This window comes from Gavialis gangeticus, unplaced genomic scaffold (genome assembly GCF_001723915.1).
Source record: "Gavialis gangeticus isolate Ggan-Ray unplaced genomic scaffold, GavGan_comp1, whole genome shotgun sequence".
NCBI lineage: Eukaryota > Metazoa > Chordata > Crocodylia > Gavialidae > Gavialis > Gavialis gangeticus.
In genome coordinates this window covers 129,911,049-129,934,041 of record NW_017729032.1, presented here as the reverse complement: position 1 = coordinate 129,934,041, position 22,993 = coordinate 129,911,049, and the positions used below count along the sequence as shown (strand labels likewise).

Genomic DNA, 22,993 nt, shown 5'->3' with positions numbered 1-22,993 from the left:
ATTCCTTACTACACATAATTTGAGCCTTCAAGAGGCCAAGAAGCTGATCTTGGCCTTTTGACAAATCCTACCATAACAGAAGTCATAACACTTCTGAAGACAGATCATGTTATGCCATTTAAGATGTAATTATTATATAGACAATTAGGACTCTTACTGCCACTTGGCTCTCCCATAAACAAGATATTCCATTGGGACTTATTCTGCATCAAGAAAGATTCAGCAAACAATATACTTCTGAAGAAGAGAAAGCAAAAAAGTACTGGCTGAACTGATTTTGCTTCTCCCTATATTAAGAAATTACATAAGTCACTTGACTAATTTTGCTTAAGTAGGAAATTGAGGGAATGAGAAATACTGACACAATACAATTATCTTACATTACTCCAAAGTAATTTCAGTCTTATGCCCAGTTTTACATCCCTAATGCAGAAATCTTCACTTAGTAAAAAAAATAGGACTCACAAACAACCGTGCTGAAAAAATGTAGTTCAAGATGATAAAAGATGTCTCCTATTGTCACAGAGTTAATATAATATAAAAACAAAAACTAACAGAAGATAATTTAGGTTTATTTTTTCCAGCAGAAAATTCATTAGATATTTAAAGTCAGACATGATCATAAAACAACATATACATGGTTAATACTTGGCCTTTTTTCTGCCTCTCACACACTGCGATTTTCTTTTTTTGTCTTCAAACACAGATTTGGCAGTCACCATGACTATGTTTTCTTCTTTTCCATCCTCACCACTTGAACTACTGTTCTCTTCCTCTTTACTATGCTCTGGTTTTGCAGCATTTTTCTTCATGTTTGACTCCTTAGCAGTTTTCTTTCTTTTGCTCTTACTTACAACCTTATTTTCTAATTCCTCCACTGAAGACCCACTGGATGATTCTGAGAGTTGTACATTCCCAACAAAACCACCTCCATAGAAATTCTCCTCTTTGGATTTTGAAACTTTTTTCCTTTTTCCATTTTTGCTTTGTACTGTGGTACCTTGATCATTTGTGCACTGTATAAGCATATTTTCTTTTCTTTTCTCAGGTTTTTTCAGTTTTCCTTCCATAACAGCAGTAGCCTTTTGAACTTCATCCTCCTCCTCTTCTTTTTCCTTTCTTTGCATACAAGTCACAGCTCTACGAAGTCTCTGGCTCCTAATAGCCCTTTTTTCATGTTGTGCTAGCCTGAAGAATGAATCAATTCGAAGTTGAGTCTATGAAAACAAAACAATTAAAAAGATAAATTTTTAACTCTTCAGTGATAGGCATTACCAACCCCATTATATAAACACCTAGATTAGATACTTTTTTACTCCTGCTGAAATTACTGCATAATCAAATATAATATTAAATCACAAGTAGTAAGATTCTAAAGAGTAAGAACTATCACAATATAGTCTAAAAAATGTAAATGGGCAAGGACTCTAAATTCCCTTTAAATTTTATAAATACTAGGTGTGTTTACATGTGCTATTAATATGACTGAATAAACTCTGGTGTAGATTGCACTGGATTTTATTGTTCCCAGGTGCCGCATTTACATGTGTACCTGGGACTGCAGCACATTGAGCTGGGTCAGAGCTGATAAGCCTGCCAGCCTTGAGCTGCTCTGACCCAGTTCAACATGCTGCAGGGGGGCTGACAGGGGCATGAAGGTGCTCCAGTGTGGACCTAGCCAGGAAGCAGCTCCCTCAGTGAAGCACCCTCATGCTCCAGCCAGGTCCGTCAGTATCTACATATGCAGTATGGCACACTAAATAATGTCGCCGCAGGATAATCTTGTGTTTACTAGTACTAATCTACAGTGGTATTTTACTGGGGCCTAAGAGGGCCACATGCTGTGACTTTACTGAAGAGCTAATTGGACAACTACGTAGTAAACATCTCATGTAGATGCGCCAACTGTGTTCATTCTTATGACAACACACTGAATGATATTAACAATGATTTAATATAAGTAGAGTTCTCATATATTCTCAAGAACACAATTTCAAATGAAACGGTATTAATACAATAAGATTCCTTTACTGAATTGTGCTTTTCATTTGTACAAAACCAGGACAAAATGTTACCACTTGTTCAAGTTACTTTAATACTCACTGCTGTATTTTAAGGGTTAACTGCAGTATTTCTTAGGAAAAAGTCACAATTACAAATCATTAAAAATGTCTGTATAGATTTAAAAGTGATTAGTACATTTGAGATACATTCACTGATCTGCTCTCCTCCTGAAACAGATGACATATGTATGTAAAACACATACATTTTGTATAGGGAATACAGCATCAATCAGCCAAAAAAATATTTGGGCAATTTATGAAAATCATTCACGTAAGATTAGATTTAAAAACAGCAAAGCTAATCACAGGTGGTCAAAGCAGAACAAACAGAACCCTGAACTTGTGAACTGAAACAAAAGAAATAGATTCTTAAAGATTATTTACTATTTTACAGCCTTAAAATTATACCAGATGCCTCACATTTCACACAAATTCTACAACATAAACAACATAAAATAATAGCCAAGAGATGGCACCATAAGTGCTCTTTATTTTAAGCTGTGACTTGTATCTACTTTTAACTGTAACAAAATAAAAATGGACTATTTTTTCTGCTGACATACAAATCATAAAAACCCATGGGTCTTATGGAATGCAGGAGGTGCATTAGCAGAATTTGACCCAGAGGCTGGCAAATAATGCACTTTTGGTTAAGGCTTTATTGGCTATTTTTAAAATACTGCCACTTTCAACTAGCTAAAGCAAAATAAAATGCACCACTAATATGGATTACCTGTTGTGAGTTCAGCTGTTTTACTATGGGCAACAAGACTTCATCTGTCTTTGTTTTAGTCCAGCCAAAATGATTCTGGCAGAATGTGCAGGCAGTTAAGGTTCAACAAAAAAAATGATAATATTTCTTACAAAGGCTAAACATGCAAAATGAAACTTCCTTGTGTAACAAAGCACTGGAAAAAGAGCTACCAAAAAGATTCTGTGCTGTAAGCATGAAGATTAATATTAAAGGCTGATGGATCCATGTCCTACTTAGCTATTTGCAATATTATCGAAAATATCTTCAGAATAGGTTTTTTCCTATTACTGAGCATACTAAGCATCTCAAGCTAATGAAAAGTTCTCTGGTTATGTACACAATATTGTTATAAAACATACAAACCATAAAAACCCTAATATTTGTATGTACATAAATCAGAGGCTTCACTTTTTTAAGACAGAAAATTACTATAATCTGCATACTACTGCAAGGGATACTAAGTAAACATTGAATGCATCACTGATTCGCCTTCCAGTTTTCAGCTGGGAGGTAAAATCCTTTTCACATCACCTCCACAAGTAAATTTCACAGGCTGGAAGGTTCCACCTCACACGAATGAGACAAAGGCAGATTTGATTCTCTGTTACTGACTTTGCTAACTAGTCTGACACCATTTTTTTTTTTTTTTTTTTTAAATCAAACCAACTTTTTCACAGTTTGTCAGAGGTGACAGTTAAAAGATATTCTCTGATTTCTTCTACATCAGGCCTTCCCCAGATAAATGATCCTTTTCTTTCATCCACCACAGGTCTCCAATAAGCTTCTGCGACTGCTGGATTTGGGAAGCCAGAAAAAAGCTGCAGCAGCCGTAATTTTTTCTTTACTTTGGTATCATGTGGATTGGGTCTTATTTTCTTATTCTTCTGAGCTTCAGTCCACCACTCACTGAAAGTATAGGAGGAGAGAGATATTCAAGTTTATTTAAAATGCAATTAGAATGCCAAGAGTAATCAAGCTCATTTCAGTTTGTTTCTGCCAAGAACACCTTGGACACTACCGATTTCCAGACAAATAAAGGTGGCATGATATAACAACAGAGGACAAAAAGACAGCAGCATGCCACAAGTGGGTCAAGGCGGTCTTTGGTCATGAACTGATTCAGACAAATACATTCAACCAGATTCCTGACACTATAACAGAAATAGCACAATAACAAAAATGGTTCAAGAATTTTAACTATATGGAAGGGTAATGGCCTAACAGGGTGGCTTAGGAAGAGTGTTCCACATGCAAAAGATTTTTGAATGATTTTTGAAGCAAAATCTGACTCCTCTCCCTACTCTCTAATTAATACGTCATGATTATACTTACTTGAGGTTTGACCGCTTCTAAGCAGACCTCCATAAGTTTTTATAAATTTGGCTCTGGCATAATGTACTATGGATTTATAAATAAATTTATTAGAAAATGTGGAAGTCATCCTACTTACTAATTTAATTCCTTCTAGTAACATCTCTGCTTATCACCGATGGGTTAAACCATTCAGTGCAAATGCTTTGAAGGAAATGCTGATCCCTGCCCTCATACCAGAAGACTTCTAAAAGTTGGAAGGAAAATTACATATATAATATGAACAACTGAAAATGCAATCTAATCATAAGTGTACATATGTTACATATAGAAAATTAAGATTACAAAAATCAAGCATTCAAAAATTAGTTAAATGTCCAAATTAAAGCTGCCTGCATACTATTAAGCTAAGCCCTTTGTGCATATGCTTAAAAATGTAAATTATTTGAGCATCAGTTACTTGAACAGAACCCCGTCTTCACTGAGCAATCAAGATGGATGGTGCTGAGTGAATGAAGAACTACTCAACGTTTCTTGCTATATAAGTCATCAGTGTGTAGCCCCTTGCAATTAGTTGCACACCATCCAAAACCTGCAGTACAATTTCTTGATAGGTTTTAATATAAACACTTTTTTATAATACTAGCAAGCTTACTCTAACAATGCTGGGGAAGGCAGGAAGGCTTAATTATCCCTGCTTTATAGCTGAAGAACTTAGTTGAGGAACTGATGCACAGAGAGATTTAAATGAAGATTGTCAAAAGTGTCAGCTAATTTTGAATGCCCAAGCTGGTACACTTAAGATCTGATTTTTCAGAGTACTTTGCATGTTCAATGCTACAAAAATGTTCCATATATAGCTCCCTACAGCTTCAGTTGCAGGTGCCTGATAATTCTGCAAGTGTGACTCAAATGACTTCAAAATGAGCACCTAGGAAATGATGGACAGACTATGAATATTTTGTTTTCAATTACTTGTTCAGTATCCCATTGGAACTATGTGAAATGGAGATGAACAGAATTCAATTCACTTGGACAACGCTCAGCTGCCTAAAGTAAAAAACTATCTTCTCTCCCTGCAGTTCCCTGCTTCATTCACTACACATATTCCAAATTCACAAACAAAACAGTATGCAGCCTATAGAGTGCTTCATTATGTAACCCTGATTCATTCCCAAAGCACAATCCACCCTAAGGACTGAGAGAGGCAGAGGCTCTATAGAAAAAATAGCACATGCTTATGTTATTAATGACTGTATATTGATGCATCTGCACAACAGGGTCACAATTAAGGCTGCATAGTCAACCTTACATCTAGCTTTGTCTAACTTTTGAGAGCCTGACCTGATAGATAGCCTAATGTTCTTTTAAAGCAGATTTTTTTTAAAGAAAAATACGAATACAGAAATTCTACTATGTGGAGCCACACTGACCACCTGACAGAGTCATCAGCAAGAACAGAAAACTTACGTCCATAACACAGACCTTTAACTCTTGAACTAATGAGTGACTGATACCAGCAACAAGCCATTATATCTACATTAAATAGGGACTAGAAAGGAAGAAGAACCATCCTTCACCAGTAGATTTTGAAGCAACAGCTGACAAAATGCAGATTCAGGAATTCTATTTTAGCCTCTGAAACGGAATGGGTCTTACTGGCTACTGACTCCTCTTCACACCTCCATCTAAATCGGTCTTCCCAGGTTCAAATTTACTTGTCCTTCCCTAGTCTGTCTGTCTCTCTTTCAGGCAGCCTATTCCCTGTTCTTCAGTCTCCTTTCTCTACTAACAAGTTACCACACACCATTTTTAAACTCAGGGGGACACAATCTGTTTCATTCAGAGTCCAGATCTGAAATGAACCCTTGAAACAGTTTTATTTGTATTTGAAAAAAAATAAGGCATTTTACTGTTACATAACAATATCATCTTACTTGCAATTTGAACTAGAGATCATATTTGTAACATGTAATCCTATTTTTTTTAGTAATCTGTCCTGCTTACCGATATTCACATCTTTCTTTATATGTACAACTCCTACCCCTGGATTGCAAGAGTTAAGCAGAAAAGGGTGGGGTCACTCCAAGCCCAGGAAAACCAGACCCAGGGTGCTAGGATGAACTATGAGGATAACGGGTTGAACTACAGCCCCCAGGCTTCTTTCAGGGCTAGCAGGAAGGGAAGTGGGAAAGCGGAGCTGTAGTGTGGAGGTTATTTTGCCAGAAGCCAGTGTGGCTTGAGTAGGGAGCAGGCCTTGCTCTCCAACATGTTCCAAACACCATTGAATGAGGCCCCAGGGAGATTGTGGAGGAGCCTGGTCTGACTGCAGCTGGGGAAAAGACCGACTTCCCCACAACGAGACCCCAGCACAGAGAGAAACTGAAAGGTGCTACAGAGCAAAGCCTGAGTGAGTAGCACTAGAATGGCTGCAAAAGTTAGTGTGCTGAATGTGACTGTGGAAGCCCTTGTGTGGTGGAAGTCTTTGTGGCATCTAGGACAGCTTGGGCTGTGCACAAAGTGAAGATTCTCACCCCAAAGGGTCCTTGTGACACTGGAGTTGGGGTTTTAAACTGTGCTATTGAAAGGGATAATTCTGTTATCAGGTTTCCATACTGGGTTACAGCTTGTGGTTCCAATGACTATGGGTGTAAATAAATCCATCTTGTTTGTACCCTCTTGTTAAATCAAGGTAGCTTTGGGGACAGTGAGTTAATTATAGCCATAAACCTGCACGCCCTCACAAGAAGGATTACATATGTTAATGCAAAGTATAATCATCAGTATTATAGAAAGTAAGACAAAAAGACATCATACGTGAATTTTAAGAGAGGCTCCATTCCATGCCCAGGAAATTCATTTAAAATCTCCATTGCTGTTACACAGCCAACATTTGGGATCCCTTCGGTGTAATCACTTCCAAGCAGGTAGGCCAAATTAATTAGCCTGCTTCGATCTAACCCTGTAGGACAGATTGTATAAACCAGATATTACACTCTGAATGTAAGTTTTAGTTTCCCACAGACAACAAGAGCACATTAACTGAACAACAGGGAAAAGAACAAGCTTGGAAGGAACACTGACTCAAGGTCACCACCTGCTCTACCATACACTGGAACAGTGCAAACACATTACTGGTGATGCAAATATCAGCAACTGCATCCAAGTTCTGTATATAAAATGATTATGAAATTTAGCTTAACAGGCGCATTCAAACTATTTCAAAGCCTAAATCTTGTCCTTGTTAAAGCAAGTTTCTAAACTCTCTGCAGCAGGAATTTTGCCCAAATAAAGGCTGAGCAAAAGTTGGAATTAAGCAGAAATCTTTTAATACTGCATTCACTCACCCTACCCCGACCAGAAAACCCATAGCCTCTAGGCCAACATTTGACACCCAGGTCTAACACATTAAGTGACACCAAGATGAAATATTTAATAAATTTAGCTATCTGCTGCAATGAACCATCTTTTAGCTAAACCAGTATTTTTTTTTTTTCCAATCATTGCTCCTACATCAGCAATTAAAAAAAACAAACAAACCCCCCCCACACACACTTATCCCTATTTAATTAGTAATAAAAGACCTTTCTACAAAGTGAGTTAACCCACTAGATTCCCTCATAACAGAGCACTTCTCCATATGTTCAAAATAAACCACTACTTACACAGGTTTAAACAAACTGAATTAAAAGGACATACAGACTGCTTCCAGACAAGTGCAGACATTTAGTTCCCTGGGGAATACCCATGCCACGTGTACATTGGTGCTTGGTAAGTTACCCCGGGGGCGGTAGGTGAGGTTAGGACCAGCACTGTGCTGGCCCCAGCAGCCTTACCTGGGGGCCTCCTGGGGCTGCAACAACAGTGATCCTGCTGGGCAGAGCCTGGCTGGCAGCCACAGCATGGCTCCAGGCAGCCTGGCTCTGCTTTTCAGTAGCATGCACTGCCTGTAGGTGTGCTGCTTTTTTTCCCCCCCATACAGGTTTTTTTTGACTCCTGGATATAAAAAATACCCCCAAAAATGGAGCAGCGGGGAAAAAAAAAAATGGAGCAGCACACGCACAGGCAGCGAGCCCTTGCAGTACGGAGAGCACCTGACTGTGTGGTATATGGAGCTGCAAATGTGTTTGCAGCACCACATACCACCTGGCCATATTCATCTGGATACGCGCATAGTCCTTTTTGTTTTCTCACAAAAAGTTATATTGACCTTTATGAGAACTCAGCCATGTATTGCATACATGTAGCCAGGATTACTATCATAATTAGGTCACTCCCCTTGCTGAAGACGCAAAAAAAAAATGCTATAAATTCAAAGAGATTATTGAACACTAGACTCAACACTGAATAATGATGCTACATGTGCTTCTGAACTCTTTCCAGAAAAGTCGTAATTGTTATAGTTTAATAGATCCAAGCTATTTATCAAAACAAATGTATCCAGCACACAAAATACTTGGGCTTACCTAGTTGATTTTGAAAGTCCACATACTGATAATATTCTACATACTTGTTTTGACTGAAGAAATTTTTATAAACATGACGTGCCCCAAACAGCCAAATATCACTGTCATCCGTGATTGTTCCAGAAGTTTGATCGGTAAGGTCCAAAACAGCACACTGAGCCTCTGCCTCCATTGGAGCTTCTATGTAAGGAATACCAAACAGACGAAGAAGTTCCTAAAGGTAAGAAAGGTATTAATACTTCAACTTGAAAGGACAGCTTAACCTTTCCTGCTTTGCATTTGGAAAAAGTATTTATATATTACAAAACTTCGTTTTCATTATGACCACTTAAGTCATGATTGAGAATTTTGATTTCTACACGCTCAGGCCCAAACATCCACAAAACATGAGCAAAGTCTAAGTCTGTAGTAAGCAAGGCCTAGAGCTAATACTTTAAAAGCAAAACAAAAATCAAATCATATCAGCTACCAGGCAAGACTTCACATGATCATAATTTTTTTAAAATAATAATCAACAGAGAGCTTGTAAATCTTGTAGGGTAAATGTAAGTGCAATTACTATGTTTTAAACTTCAACTAATCACTTCTTGCTTTTTTCAAAACATGTATCAATACATGTTTTGAAAAAATAGTTTAAAATGTATCAATTCAGATAGCATTAGACACAACCTGTAGTTGCTTCATTGTATAAAAGATTTTCATTTTCATTCATGGTGCATCTATGTATCAGTTGCCTATCGGATCGGTACCGATAAAAGCAGAAATGACATTACTGGCTACTGGCTTTTTTGGACCGTTGTAGCTGATAATGTTTACTGATAATTATGCCTTCTGGCCAAGGCCCTGGACACCTAGTTTCCCTCTCCCCTGCGGGGCCAGGGTCTCCAGATGCCTGGGTTCCTTCAGGAAAGCTGGGTTTCCTCTTGCAGGCAGGCAACATTTTAGCCTGCAAGGGGTCCTGCTTGGGGCTGCTGGGAGCAAGACGGAGGAGGCACCACGTGCGTGTGTGGCTGCACACATGTACATGGCCTGGAATGCAGCCACGCAGAGTAGAGAGCAGCCCCCTCCAGGTAAGTCTATGGAGGGGAAGGGGCTTGAGGGAGAGAACGGGTGTGTGGGGGGTGTGGATTGAGGCCGGCATGATAAGGGAGGGAGTGGGGCTGGGGCTGGGAGTGTAGCCCAACCAGGGCAGTGCATGGGACCCAGGGCTGGGGCAAGAAATAGGACAGAACCACGGGCGGCTCAATCAGGAGGTATGGGGGAGGAGAGGGGGAAGCAGCTCCCCACCACTGTGCATACCCCCTGGGGGAGGCATGGGGAGGTATGTGCCCCCCCCCACACTTGTGTGCAGGGCAGATGCAGGCTGCCTACTGTGGGCTTGGGGCTCTACTCTCCTCTTTCCCTCAGGAATCCCATACCAGCTGCATGCCCCCTGCCTGCCCAGGTGAGCAGGGGTGCATGGCCAACGTGGGGCTCCCAGGTCAAAGGCAGCAGAACAGAGCGCCAAGCCCACAGTGGGCAGCCCATATCCGCCCTCGCCCCATTCAGCTCTGTTCCACTTAAAAGCATCCCCGTGCTTAAAAATGGTGGTGGCAGTGCTTGAACTAAAGCTCATTCAATGAGCTTTAGTTCAAGTGCCTCTGCCGCCATTTTAAGTGCTGGGACGCTGATACATATGACGCAGGAGGCTGCTGAAGTACACAGGAAAAAAAAAAAAAAAAAAAAGATTAATTTATATTAGTAAATCAGTTATCAGATTGGCATTGGCCGATATTGTTGGTTAATAAATCAGCTAATCAGCTATCAGTATCAGCCAAGAAAATCTTTATCAGTGCACCCCTAATTTTCATGCATTTTGAATCTCAGATAAAACTGTGCCTCTTTCAGTATTCTACCAAGTAGGCTGAATGAAACAGTGACATAATTACATAAAATGTTTTTCATAAAAACTTTATGAAAGATACCTGACAATGTTTGACCTTCCAAGCAGTACAAGAAATGAATATTTTTTCTAAATGTACCAGTGCCCTCAACAAACATTACCTGACTTTCCAAGAACATCTGTCCTGTTACGGTAGCAGCAATGCGCTCCTGCTGTTGTTTTTCAGCCTGAAGCATGTTTTGTTCAACAGAAAGGTTGTTTTCCAGGACCTCTAGTTCTTCCTGCATAATACAATGAAACAAAAGTTTGAACATGCCACTGCTAGAGTGCCTTAAATGCCTAAATGTACACAATTCTTTCAGATGTAATTACCCTAGGAGCCTGTGCTCCAATAACTCACACATGCTTCTAGGTTTTCATAGCTCCTTAGTGAAACACATCATAAAAATGTGAACAGGCTTGTGAGTAGTGTTTATCACATTGATTTCACCTGCAATTATAGGTTCTCTATTTGAAAGCTACATAATACATTAGGCCTGATTTTTAAAAATAGAATATTTTTCAAAGAAAAATCAGGTCCAATATGTTATGTAGCTTTCAGAAAGACAAATGCATAAAAAATGGAAGCCAGTAATACATATGCTGGTGCACAACAGATCTGCTGCAGTTTCCATTCAGTAGTTTCCTGCAGAAAAAAACATTTCCTGAAGCTTACTTTATTATTTATTTAATACAACCCAACAAAAGAATCCTTACCAAACTAATATCTTGCCACTCATCCACTGCATCTTCCCCATCTTTTTTAGTTTCAGGATCCTGAGAAATAGACAACTGTACTTCTTCAGAATCTTTCTGGACGTTCTCCATGGCACCATCTTCTTCATTGTTGTTCTCTTCTACAGAAGCTGGTTCATCAGCTAGCTTCCTACTATATTCAATAGAAGCATGCAGGGTTCTTAATGGGGCACCTTGACATTCAGCATCTTTACTGTTTTCACTGTCCACTTCAATAAAGCTATCTGCAAAAGAAAAAAAAAAGAAGTTTGATTTCTTCCTCACAGAGGAGGGCAGGACTCTATGACACGCACACAGATTCTAGAGGTACATTTGTTTTTACTTCCCTCAAATCCAGATCTATGCTCCAGAGTGCTACTAAGCAGCCCTAGACATTAGACAGGGTTTGGGTTTTTCTCTAGCAGTATTTTCTCACTGTTTCTGCAAGTACCTTTACTTTTTGCCTCCCTTCCAAGAATGTTATGCCCTGTGCAAACAGAATTAAACATTATCTGTCAGAACTAGCTTATACTGATAGCAATGAATTTTGTAAAAGCTTGAATGCTTACGTAGATCAATTGAGAATTTCTCTTTGAAGTATTTGTATTGGTCTTTTTGCCCATTCAATTCAGCGTTCAATTTTTAATACTGTTGTTTTGAATTGTTGATGAATGTGTTTTTTTACCTACATTTAGTAGACAGTCTTCAGGTTTAATGGTGACAGAAGTATAAAAGTAGTACAGCTATTAAACTAAACAAAAATCTGTGTTGTTTCAGGAAATCTGAAGCTATTAAGAGGGCATACATAACATTAACCAGCCTTTACATTAAAGCAGTTTTTGATTATTTTGGAATAGGGGAAAGAGAAAGTAGGGAGGGAATATGTATGAGTACGTGTATGTGTTCACACACACATATACAGGTTTTCCCCTTCAGTTCCCTTCTGATATGACATTAAATAGATTCACGATACACAGGCTCTGATGAAATAATTCCATCAGAAACCCTTAAGATATATCTTTATAGTCCAGATATAATGAAATCACAGGGAGAGCAGCAGATTTTGATTCATGTGATAACATCAATCTTACCATCTCACACCTGCTAGCATCTCTGGGGTGGTTTACTGAAGTTGGTTCAAATGCAGAAGAAACTATTCATTACTTCATATACGAAGCTGTGTTTTTTCAGTTGGGCAATGATATTGTGCCAGTATGTAACAGCAGCACACAGAAGACAAAAATTAGCACAAAAATGGCAGTTTGAAATCTATTAATATGTAGAAAAAATAAGACAGCTCAAAAATAAGTGTCGACTAAAATATCCCATGAAGAAAGATCTGAAGTATCTGATTATATTATGAATTTACTAGATTTACTTTAGGGGAAAGAAAAATAGAAGCATATTTCCCCCTTTACTTACATGAGAGAAAGGGAACAATTCATTAGTTACACATGATTAGTTCAGCATGTACAAAGAGAAGAGTAGCTCCAAAACAAGCCATACACTTGCCACTGAACCTCAGCATGTTACGTATGAAAGAGCAACAACTGCCTTCCAGATTCCACCTAAAATCCAGGTTCCAAAGTAGCTGAGCTTATACTTCTTTGCTCTCCTGTCACGTAATTCTCTCACCCCTGCAGGGCAGGATCCAGGTGCAGCAGACAGGTGAGCCCGTGGTGTCATCACTCTCAGAAGCACTGTGACTCATGGGGTGAAAACAACTAAGTGGCTGCTCACCAATATATAGTTTTCCTAATTTTTTTAAAGCAAGATCTAGACAAACTGGAAAAGAACCTATGAAATACCCACTACTGAGAGAGACTGACAGCCAATCTTAAGAAAAATGAGTTAGATAAGAAATAACCGGATCAATACCTCTCACTTCAAATTAGTGAGCAAATATTTTTTCTCCCTAAAATTAACATATAAAATTCTCATATAAAAAATAGCCTGGCACACAAAAACAGGGTTTTCTTGTTTACAAGAGGCTACACATTTACTATTATCCAAGAGATATTAGCAAATATTTATTTAAAAAAAAAAAAAAAATCGCAAGGCATTATGTAACAGATATTTTAAAGAGTGTTCATCTCTACTAAAAGATCATAACCTTTTCAGGGCAGGGACTTTGTTTTCTTACATACCTGTTCAGTACTTAACACAGTGGGGCCCTAATTCTGACTGCAACCTTGACCACTATGCCAAAACTAGTATTTAAACAACACATACCATCAGAATCACTTTCTTCAGGTTGCAATTTTCCTTCATCTTTTTCCTCCTTTGACCTTGATACCTCTGGGGTAAGTTTCAGTTCATGCTGTACCTCAGATAGATTCTTCTCTGTTTGTGGAATCATCTTGCGTAAATCTTCAGATTCCCCACTTTTGGAAACGTCTATATTTTCCAAATTAGTTGTAGCTACTGACATAGTCTGTATTTGGAAACCTACTGGTTTCTGTAAGCAAAGGTTCACACTCTCCTCTTGCAAGGAACTTACATCCATTTTTGAAATGTGCACTATTTCTTTTTTTTCATTTATTCTAGTACTTTTGGAGGAGTCATTTTTAACATCAGTTGTGCTCATGCCTTTGGCTGCAATCTGATTCTTTTCTAACCCATGACTTCTTTGGTCTACTTCATCACCTGGCAGAATTACTGTATTTGCTGAATGAACTGTAGGCAAAGGTAGCAGTTCACTCCCTTCTTTTACTTTAGAAATCTCATCTTCCTCATCTGAACTACTAATAAGAAGTTCCTTCACCTCTGACCTTTCCATTTGTGCTCCATCATCACTAGTGGGAATAACTGTTCTTGCATCATCACCACCAGCGCTCAGAGCTTTCTGAATAGCATACAGTGTCCTTGGCGATATACTACCTTCATCTGTTTTAGAACAGAGATAGGTTTGGGACAAATTTAGCTGCCTTTTATTTTCATCCTCTGGCTCCTCTTCTGAACTACTTTCTAGTATAGCGGCCTGGATTGCAAACAAAGTTTGGGGAGAAGGTGGTGCTGCGACTCCAATGCTCTCCTTCTCTAACTTCTCACATGAAGATGGCTTTACATCAGCTTGCATTTCTTTAAATATTTTATTAGGTTCAGTACATGAAGAATGCCCAGAAGAAGTTTCCAAGTCTTTACTAGTATCTTCTTTTGTTTGAATACCTGAAAATGAAAACTAAGACTGTTATAGTTTCATAGATAACCTTTTAAAAAAAAATAAGGAAATTAAAAATAGTAAGCTAATGTCAACAAGCCAGTCTTGTATAATCCTATTTTGATGCAATTAATGGTGACCATTACAGCTTATTCTACATAAAGTATTAGTATACATTCCTGAAGAACAAGCTCTGATCTCATATGCTTGAAATTTTTCCACAGCCCAAGCAGCAATCAAAACATCAAAGACAGCATTTCTCACACAGAGGTTTCAAGAAGTTAATTAACATTGTAAAACCTTTGATCAGGATGTAGTGAGATGTATCTTCAGAGACTACTCTCTTAGTTTCCACTTCTTTCACAAAGCCCCCTTCATTTTCATACTGGGTTTGGATTTCACCCGAGTGCTGCTGACTCATCTCTTTTTCCACATGTTCTATGTGCCGATTGAGGCTGCTTTTTTTGAGCAAGCCTCTAAGTTGGTACTGTGAGAAGTCAGTGGACTCCTTAAGCAAATGAGATTAAAAATTAAATTGCATAAATATAAATACAATGCAACCAATCCATTTTTGAGCAAGCCTGTTTGTTGCATTCTGAGTTGCAAAATACTGTTGTTGTTTTTCATCACTTTCCAGCACATCCTACTGCTGACTGCAGCACACCCGACTAATAATGATATTCTTGTGTTAATTTAATTCAATATAAAACTGACAAATGTTATTTGATGAGAAAGGTTTAGACCATTGCTCAAATGCACTGAGGGAGCTCGTACACGACCAGAAAAAAAAGGATTTGCCAAAAGATGGTCCCAAGCTCAAAAGCAAATATGAAAGAAAAAGTGGGTTATTTCAAGCAGTTGCCTATTATGGCAGACAGTGCTGCAAGCTTCAACGTAAGTTGCCTTGTAAAACAACACCTATTGTGTTTTAAAATAATCCTGGACTCCGAAACTGGATTCTAACAATGGCCCTATAGGCCACATCCAGATGAGTGTGGACATTTGGTTCCCTAGGGACAACTAGAAGCAGAGCACCTTGTGCTGCTGCTAGTTTGCCCTGGGGAACGCCTGTGCCATGCGTGCTCTAAAGCGCAGCAGGTTACCCCCAGGTGGGGTAGGGGAGGCTGGGGCCAGCACTGGGCTAGCCTCAGCAGCCTTACAAGGGGTCCTGGGGGCCTCCTGGGGCTGCAGCAGCAGTGATCCTTCTGCTCAGAGCCTGGCCAGCAGCTGTATGGCAGCTCCGGCAGGCCAGGCTCCAGTTCTGAGCGGTGCACGTTGCCCCCACATGCATAGCTCTCCTTTTTTTTTTTGCCTGGGTTTTTTTGACCTGTGGGTATCCAGGGGTCAAAAAAAACACAAACAAACAAACAAAAAAACTCAGCACTGCTCCTTCTCATTTGGATGCAGCCACAGGGTTCAATATTGTTTGTGTGTCTCAACTTATGCATCATGTTCACTTGCTTTATGAATATGGAGGTAGTTTTCAAACTGCCAGCTTTGCAGGCAACCTGGAAGCATGGAAGTTAACCAATGCTCTATCTTTGCCAGTAAGAAGTTTCTAAAAATAGTAATTCATCAAATAACCCTGGTAATGATGCATAAACCACAATAAAAATCTGTCTACTCTTGCAAAACTGTCTTGGCTCTACAATTTTAGAAGTGAAAGGGTGACTCTGAAATAAAAGGGAGCAAATCTGTTGGAAACGATTACCCTTTTATGGCTCTAGGAATAAGGAGTACTTTGTATAAGATACTAATGCATTGCTCATCTGCACTAATGGCTAGTTTCTATCCTAATGGAGTATAAAAATTAAACTTTTACCTCAGGCATTGCCTCAAATAGCGTTCTTCTTCGCTTTGTAAACTCCTTCATGTCAGTTAAAATTTCATGTTTTACTTCTGGTGGCAGGGTGCTGAAGTCTTCTGATTCAATATCTACAGAATGAGGATTTGCGAAGAATTCTTCCTATTAGAAGTAAAATTACAAGATGCAAATACTCATTTCACCATGACAACGCACATATACAGTGTTATTCAAAAGCAAATGCAGTGACACATACAGTAGTTAGGTCTATCAAAGCAGAAGTTAACATGAAAGCCCAATTGTTATCATATATATCAAATTATACTAGGACGGCAGACTTCTTGAGAGTATTCTAATAAAGACTTTTAGCCTGACAAAGGCAAATACTGAAATTATTTGATAACACAGATGTTTGTACACAGATATAGAGGGAAAATTTGAGTCAAGATTTCTGTAAAAAAAAAAACAAAAAACAACAACATATATTTGGCATATATTCCAAACAACAATCTTTCATGTACACTGATTCTGATTTTCATGTCTTCAGGAAAATCTCTTTTCTTCTTTTCGATTCTGGGAGACTATTTAGTATGTTTGACTAAAAAGGATGATCTGATTAGCACTGTTATCTTTGGTTACTGGATAGAAGAAAACTTTTAATAATTACATGCACAAATACGCTTTGCTGACATGAAGCAATTCTTTTTTTGTTTGTATTCTTCTATTGTTTCCTATACAAGAAAGGAGATGAAAGGAAGCATGGGATCTGTTTGTGAAAAATAAAAAATGTAAGTGTTTCAACATAAGTTTATATATGATCAATTAAAAGCATAGCTATTGAATATGTTGTAGTATATATAAAAAACATTTACTTTAAAAATAAAATATCATTCTTGTCTTTTTTCTTCACAAGTCCAGGGAAACTAGTTGGAATAGTTTCCCAGTCTTGGAAATATTTTATTGCCACAATGTTTCTAACTCTTTCAAAGGCTGTATAACATTAGAGCTATAAGAGACACTTATAGCCAATTGTTTTTAAAAAATTGTGCTGTTACTACAAGTTAATTATGTGAAACTACTGAAGTTCTGTGAAGTTTCTATGAATATTAAGTTTATGAAAACATTAACTACTTTGGACACACACAGCACCTATACATGTGCTCCAGGGAGAGGGGCATTTTAATTAGAGCAGTTCTTGGGAGCTGCTCTAATTAAGACTCTCACAGCATCTTGTGTATTCAGCATCCTGCATTTCAGAAAGGCAGTAGGGCATGTTAACTACAGTTCATTCAATGGAACTTTAACTAAAGTGCTCCCATTGCCTTTTTGACATGCTGAGTCCCACATTTCAAAAAAGGGGGCTTTAACTAAAGCTCAATCGACAAACTTAAAGCACCCCCGCTGCCATTTTAAAATGTGGGGATGCTAAATACATGAGATGCTGCAGCATGCTGGAGCTTTCTGATTAGAACAGTTCATTTAACAATTCATCGAGTTTGCTCTCATGAATTCTAAATCGGAATGCATTGGAGCATATGTAAAAGTGCCCACAATTCCAATCCTGAAAACGGAAACCTATACCCACATGAAGCTACGCTGCTTACACGGAGCACATAAGTACAGCTGCATGTACAAGAACATAGGTAAACCCCACACTGGAAGCATCTACATATGCATTAATACACTTTTCCTAATACGTATTAAATTTAGTACCTCCAATGTAAGGTACTAAATAAATGTGCATTAGGCTGCACTAATGCACAGTAGCAAACGCACATCATTTTTAGGTGATGTTTAATGCACAGTAGCCTATTTTACTGCAAATCAGTGTAACAGCACTTTTTTTTTTTGCTGCTTTAATGCACAGTAAAACAGGCTAGTCCTCATTAAACATGTGCAGCCACAACCACTCTGTCCTAATGCTTGAAGGTCTAGACTAGCATACACAACATACAGGGAGAATGGAAGGGCATGAAAATTATTCAAAGCAGGAAAGGAAAGAGGAATTGTTTGAAGGGATGGATTTTAAAAGAGATTTGAAAGTCAGACAGGCAACATCTGCTTATGGGAGAAAGGAAATTAAGACTAAAGAAAAACAATCAGGTGAAAACATTTGAAATTAAGACCGGAAGAATTCCAGTATCTTCACGTAATTTAGTTGCTAAAAAACCGACTGCAAAAATACAAATATTTAAGTTTCTTCCAGGTTGTATAACATTACCTTTTTTTAAAGCTCATGAAACATATAAAATCTGGGCACACTAAGTCTGTAGTTCTCCACTAATATAATATGTATTTCAACATTTTCTGGTTAGCAAAATGCAAAATTTTAATCATTCATTCCTTAGACAGACAATGCTATTTGGGTATTAGTAAATTAAGTGGAACAGATCTCACTCATTTTGAACTTTTTCACAAGTACAAGGCAATTAAAAGGTAGTTACCTGCAATATTTGTTTTTGACTCATTCTTTCTTCCCACTCTTTTTCATCTTCCTCCTCCGAGCTAAAATTACAGAAGGAAGGAAGGAAAGAAAATGACATATAAGGAAGGCGTATTTTTTTCCTCCACAGGAACAAATTCAATTTTTGAACATAAGCAGAGGAGCCTTACCCTACAGTTTGCTTGCAAACAGAACATAAGATATTATCTTAGTTGAAGCCAATAATAAAAAAAAGGACAGGAACAGAATAAGATCGTGATCATCATAACAGAGAAAATGAGATATCTTTCAGTCAAATAAGAACCAGGTCAACTGTGACCTAAAAAAAAAAAAAAATGATCTAACAGGGGCTTCATACTACTCCTTAAAAAAAATATCTAAAACAAAATTCAGCCACATAAAGAACACCTCACTTCTGCTAGTCATCTTAACAAAGGAGCCAAACACTGGATAAGCATGGAGATTGAACCAACCCTTCCATCAACAGAGGTCACCTCAAACCAAGCGAAGGCAAATTTAAAATAAGCTTTCCTATACTGCCTATGTCAGTTACTCTCCCATAGATAACACTGGAGACTGAATTCTTCAGTTTATTAGCCCAACCTCTTTCATGAGCATTAAATTAAAGCACACATACTTACAACTTTAAAATGATTTCAAAATCTTTGAATAGTGGGTTTTACTATACCAAACAGAGCTAAACTTAAGAGTTTGCTTACCTATTTTTTTCTTCTTCTGGTAAGGAAGGTAGTGCATACATATCATCAATTTCTTCTCTTCGAACTTGTGTAATACTCGGCAATGCTTCATTGCTTAAGAAAAAGTTTAAGCCATGATTAATGCCTAAACAAAACCTTACGAGTCACGAAGAAATAACAAGGGGTGGGGAACTATTTCTGCTCTTGCCTTTTGCCTGTTAAAGCAGTTTTGATAGCTTGTCTTTTCAGAAAAGTTTTCAAGAGCTTGTCTGCAGTTTTCTTCGAATCACTGACTGCTATATCCTTTCTTTGTCTTCGTTTAGCCTGCAAGTGAAACATTGTGGTTCTCATTTATATGGTTCTCATTAAAATCAAGTTCCTTGTTAACTGAAGATACTCCTCCAATGAATTATTCTGTAAACAGAAGTGGCATGGAAGACATATTTCCTTTTAAATAGTTTCATTTTTCTTGTATTAATGGACACGTGTTTCATATCATGCTTTCATAAATGCTAGAAGCTAAATTATTCATTTATTAGTTATACATCCTAACTCTGCAGCATTTATGAAGGCAAAATTCCCACTTAGAACTCAGAAGCTGCTAAATTTTTCTCCTCTCCCGCATGGTCAGTCTGCCAAGAAAGCGATACACCTTTGGACCCTACAGACTCCCAAAGGTCCTTCCCTTGGGCTGCAAAAAGCTTCTCTGCTGCCAAACATACAGACCCGTTGGGGGCCCTGCAGGCTGGATGACAGCACCACAGGCCACAGATTCAGCATAACTAAAGGGGAGACTTTAATTTAGTATCTCACATTGGTGCAGGAGTGGGCACCTCCTCTTGAAAATTTCTTATAACAAATTTCCATCCTGTTTTTCAATATAAGCATATATTTTACAAATATGACATAAAACTATTTTAAAAAGTACAAACCAAGGTTTGCCTCTTCAGTAACGGTGCTTCTCCATCAAAAACAAAGACAGGACGAATTCGAAAAAACAACAGTTTGCAAAGTCGATGGAACAAAGTGAGAAGGTGAGCATTTTGTACAGGATTCCCATGACGATCCCTGGATCCTTTTACTGCTTGGTTCAACCAAATACTAATATCTGAAAGGATAGTTAAGAGAAAATAAAAGTGCCATCTTACAGGCTCATTTAATTGATGTTGACCACTCTATGCTATTGATTTATTTAGATCTAAATCCTGTCTACTGCTCCAAGATCAAATAACTGGATTTATGTGAATGCCAGATTATCCAAGGATCTGTAAAGCTGGGAAGGAAAGAAATTCTTAGCATTGCCCACACCAAGGAGTAGCAATGAAGGCGCAATGCAGCCAAAATTACCACTTCTATTGTTCTTGCAAATAAATGAAGTCTAACAGCTTTTATCCACATTAGCAAGGAACTTTGAATTGATTTTCCACTTATTTGCCTGTTTTAGTCCAAGCAAGTTTCAGCATTGTCTACATCAATACATTTATGTAACACAGAATCCTACCAGATGTCATTTACATGAGGGATCTATGACATGACATGTCTCAAATCTAAAAACCAAGAACAGACAGTTATCATTATCCCACAGTACCTTCATTTATAACTAGTAATCCTTAAAGATAATCTGCCAAGGTAACTACGGATTATTAATTAGCTCCAGTGACACACACACACACACACTAAAAATAAAATGCTTAGAATGCTGACTAGAGTTTTTATTCTGAAAAAACACATCCTCATTTTCTGCAGCTTTTCCAATGTTCTTATTATTTGTCAGTCCAGATTCCTGCTCTATGCAACTTCTGCCATAAACAAAACTGTTACCTTTTAGCTCAATTTTGAAAAGGTCAACAATTATGCTTTGTACTAAGAATGCCTAATTTACCAGCACACTCCACACTGGATCCAGACTGCAGAACTCCTTATGAGCCATATCCAGACCTCAAGGAGCCTTTCAGTCTAGACCTGGACCCAGCAGTAGGACAAATGGTGGTGGCAGCAACAGTGCAGGGATAATGCAACTGTCACTCATCTCCCCCCAACACGCAGGATCCATGCCCTGGATTTCTGCACCCAGACGTGCAGGATGTATTCTCTCACATAACTGAAACATTTAACTCTGCAAAATTTACAGAACAAGCTTGTTAAAGCACCCTTTGCTAGATAATTTTTCTACTCATAAAACTTCAGTAAGCCAAGATGAGAGCAGCATCATGCCTGCTTTGAATTATTTTGCTGGACTTAAATGAGGGCACATTTTCTTCTTTTCAGAACAGGACAGATAAACCCACATCTTATAACAAGGAAATGCACCAGTAACAATAAATGACTCTTGAGCTGATTCAAAATGCACGTTAACTCCTAAAAACAGAAATCTGGAGTCCATTTAATAGAGGCTGACAAGACTGTCATGAAAGTTTACCAGCTCAGAGGTAAAAGCTATTTGACCTTGATGACAATCATTGCGGGGAGGGGGAAAGAGGGGTAATATATGCACATATACAAATGTATTTTGGGTCTCCATACAAAACAAAATATGTATGTCTGTATGTACACATAGTCGCCTGTCAAAAAAAATACATACATCTGTCATGATTTAATATTAAATAGAAAACAACAGCAAGTCAAATGAACTGCTTAAAATATTGCTCTTTACAAGCTAGGTATATCAACACGGGGCTTTAAGGATACCAACAGCAAGAATCTTTCCTTCCAGTGTTTCTGGGTTTATAGGTCTTCCTGCACACTCCAGCAGTTTCCAAAGTCCTTGGACTCCCATTGCTCTTCCTTAGTTTTTTTCTTTTCTTCTTTTCAGAGACGGAATCTCTGGGAAATGATGGAATATATTTACTTCACAGTCAGAAAAAGCCTGCTTATGAATATGGATGTTTGCTATTGATGAGGGAGCTACGGGCATGGCCTCTGGATCAAAACTGCGTAGATCTTAAATGCTGGAGTCGGCAAGGGAGTGAGGAAAAGTGGGAAAAAAAACCCTCGTCAGACCCCGCTCACTCTCCCTTGTAGCATCCACTTCCTGCGGTACTGACACTGGGCAAGACAGAGCTGCACTCTGACCAAGCAATGGCAGGTCTGATGCTCTGATGACAGACATGCCTGTTCGTAAACAGGAAGAAGGCATAAAAAGCTTCTGGGGAGGGAGGAAAGAGAGCCAGGCTAGATTACTGGGGGCTACTGGGAATCAGCCAGGGATGACTCAAGATCTTCCCGGGGTGATAATCGAATAGGAAAATATACTCCAGCGCCCCCCCCGCCCATGCCCACTCCTACTGTTCCCTCACCTCTACCCCCTATGTCTACCCCCATGCCTACCCCTATCCCCACCCCCACGCCGGACGGTGCCTGGGCCCCAATGCACAGCCCTGAAGAGCCAAATCTCACTCACCCCGGACAGCCCCCAAGGCCCCCCGTCTCCACAGCAGCCAAGCAGGCCCCACGCGGGCGCCGGCCCTGCAGGGAAGCCGGGAGCCCCGCCCCCGCGCTTTACCCCGCCCCTGCCCCGTGGAATCCCGCCCACCGCGGAGTCACTGCGCTTGCGCAGGCCCGGCGGCGCTGCGCTGCCCACTGGGAAGTGTAGTCCCGAGGCCGAAACCGTCGCCTTTGCCTGCGTACTCTAAGCACGC

The 22,993-nt window shown here is 38.9% G+C and overlaps 1 protein-coding gene across 4 annotated transcripts; it reads right to left on the bottom strand.

The window, feature by feature from the left end:
* Positions 1–551: 551 nt before the first annotated feature.
* On the bottom strand, positions 552–22,837 carry LOC109302681 (DNA repair protein complementing XP-G cells-like). Of its 4 annotated transcripts, XM_019524379.1 has the most exons (16): positions 22,756–22,837; positions 22,044–22,178; positions 20,288–20,463; positions 19,564–19,679; positions 19,377–19,469; positions 18,659–18,719; positions 16,233–16,376; positions 14,675–14,918; positions 13,483–14,418; positions 11,233–11,495; positions 10,638–10,757; positions 8,595–8,808; positions 6,946–7,090; positions 3,523–3,723; positions 2,797–2,881; positions 552–1,217 (listed from the first exon to the last, which is right to left on the bottom strand). In XM_019524379.1, exons 2-16 carry the CDS (start codon positions 22,129–22,131, stop codon positions 642–644), a joined length of 3,462 nt encoding a protein of 1,153 aa, XP_019379924.1. In that variant the 5' UTR covers positions 22,132–22,178; positions 22,756–22,837; the 3' UTR covers positions 552–641. The 4 variants fall into 4 exon arrangements, 3 of the variants coding, with proteins under 3 accessions (XP_019379924.1, XP_019379923.1, XP_019379925.1); XM_019524378.1 differs by lacking the exon at positions 22,756–22,837 and having other exon boundaries at positions 22,044–22,320; XM_019524380.1 differs by lacking the exon at positions 22,756–22,837 and having other exon boundaries at positions 14,711–14,918; positions 22,044–22,320.
* Positions 22,838–22,993: the final 156 nt, after the last annotated feature.

What these genes read in the sequence shown, in the direction of transcription:
- LOC109302681 (XM_019524379.1), bottom strand. Translation starts at nt 22,131, where the DNA reads ATGGGAGTCCAAGGACTTTGGAAACTGCTGGAGTGTGCAGGAAGACCT. An exon ending in CCAGAAGAAGAAAAAAATAG is followed by an intron (nt 18,720 to 19,376) that starts GTAAGCAAACTC and finishes CTGTAATTTTAG; the next exon opens with CTCGGAGGAGGAAGATGAAA. An exon ending in GGACTTTCAAAATCAACTAG is followed by an intron (nt 7,091 to 8,594) that starts GTAAGCCCAAGT and finishes TCTGTCCTACAG; the next exon opens with GGTTAGATCGAAGCAGGCTA.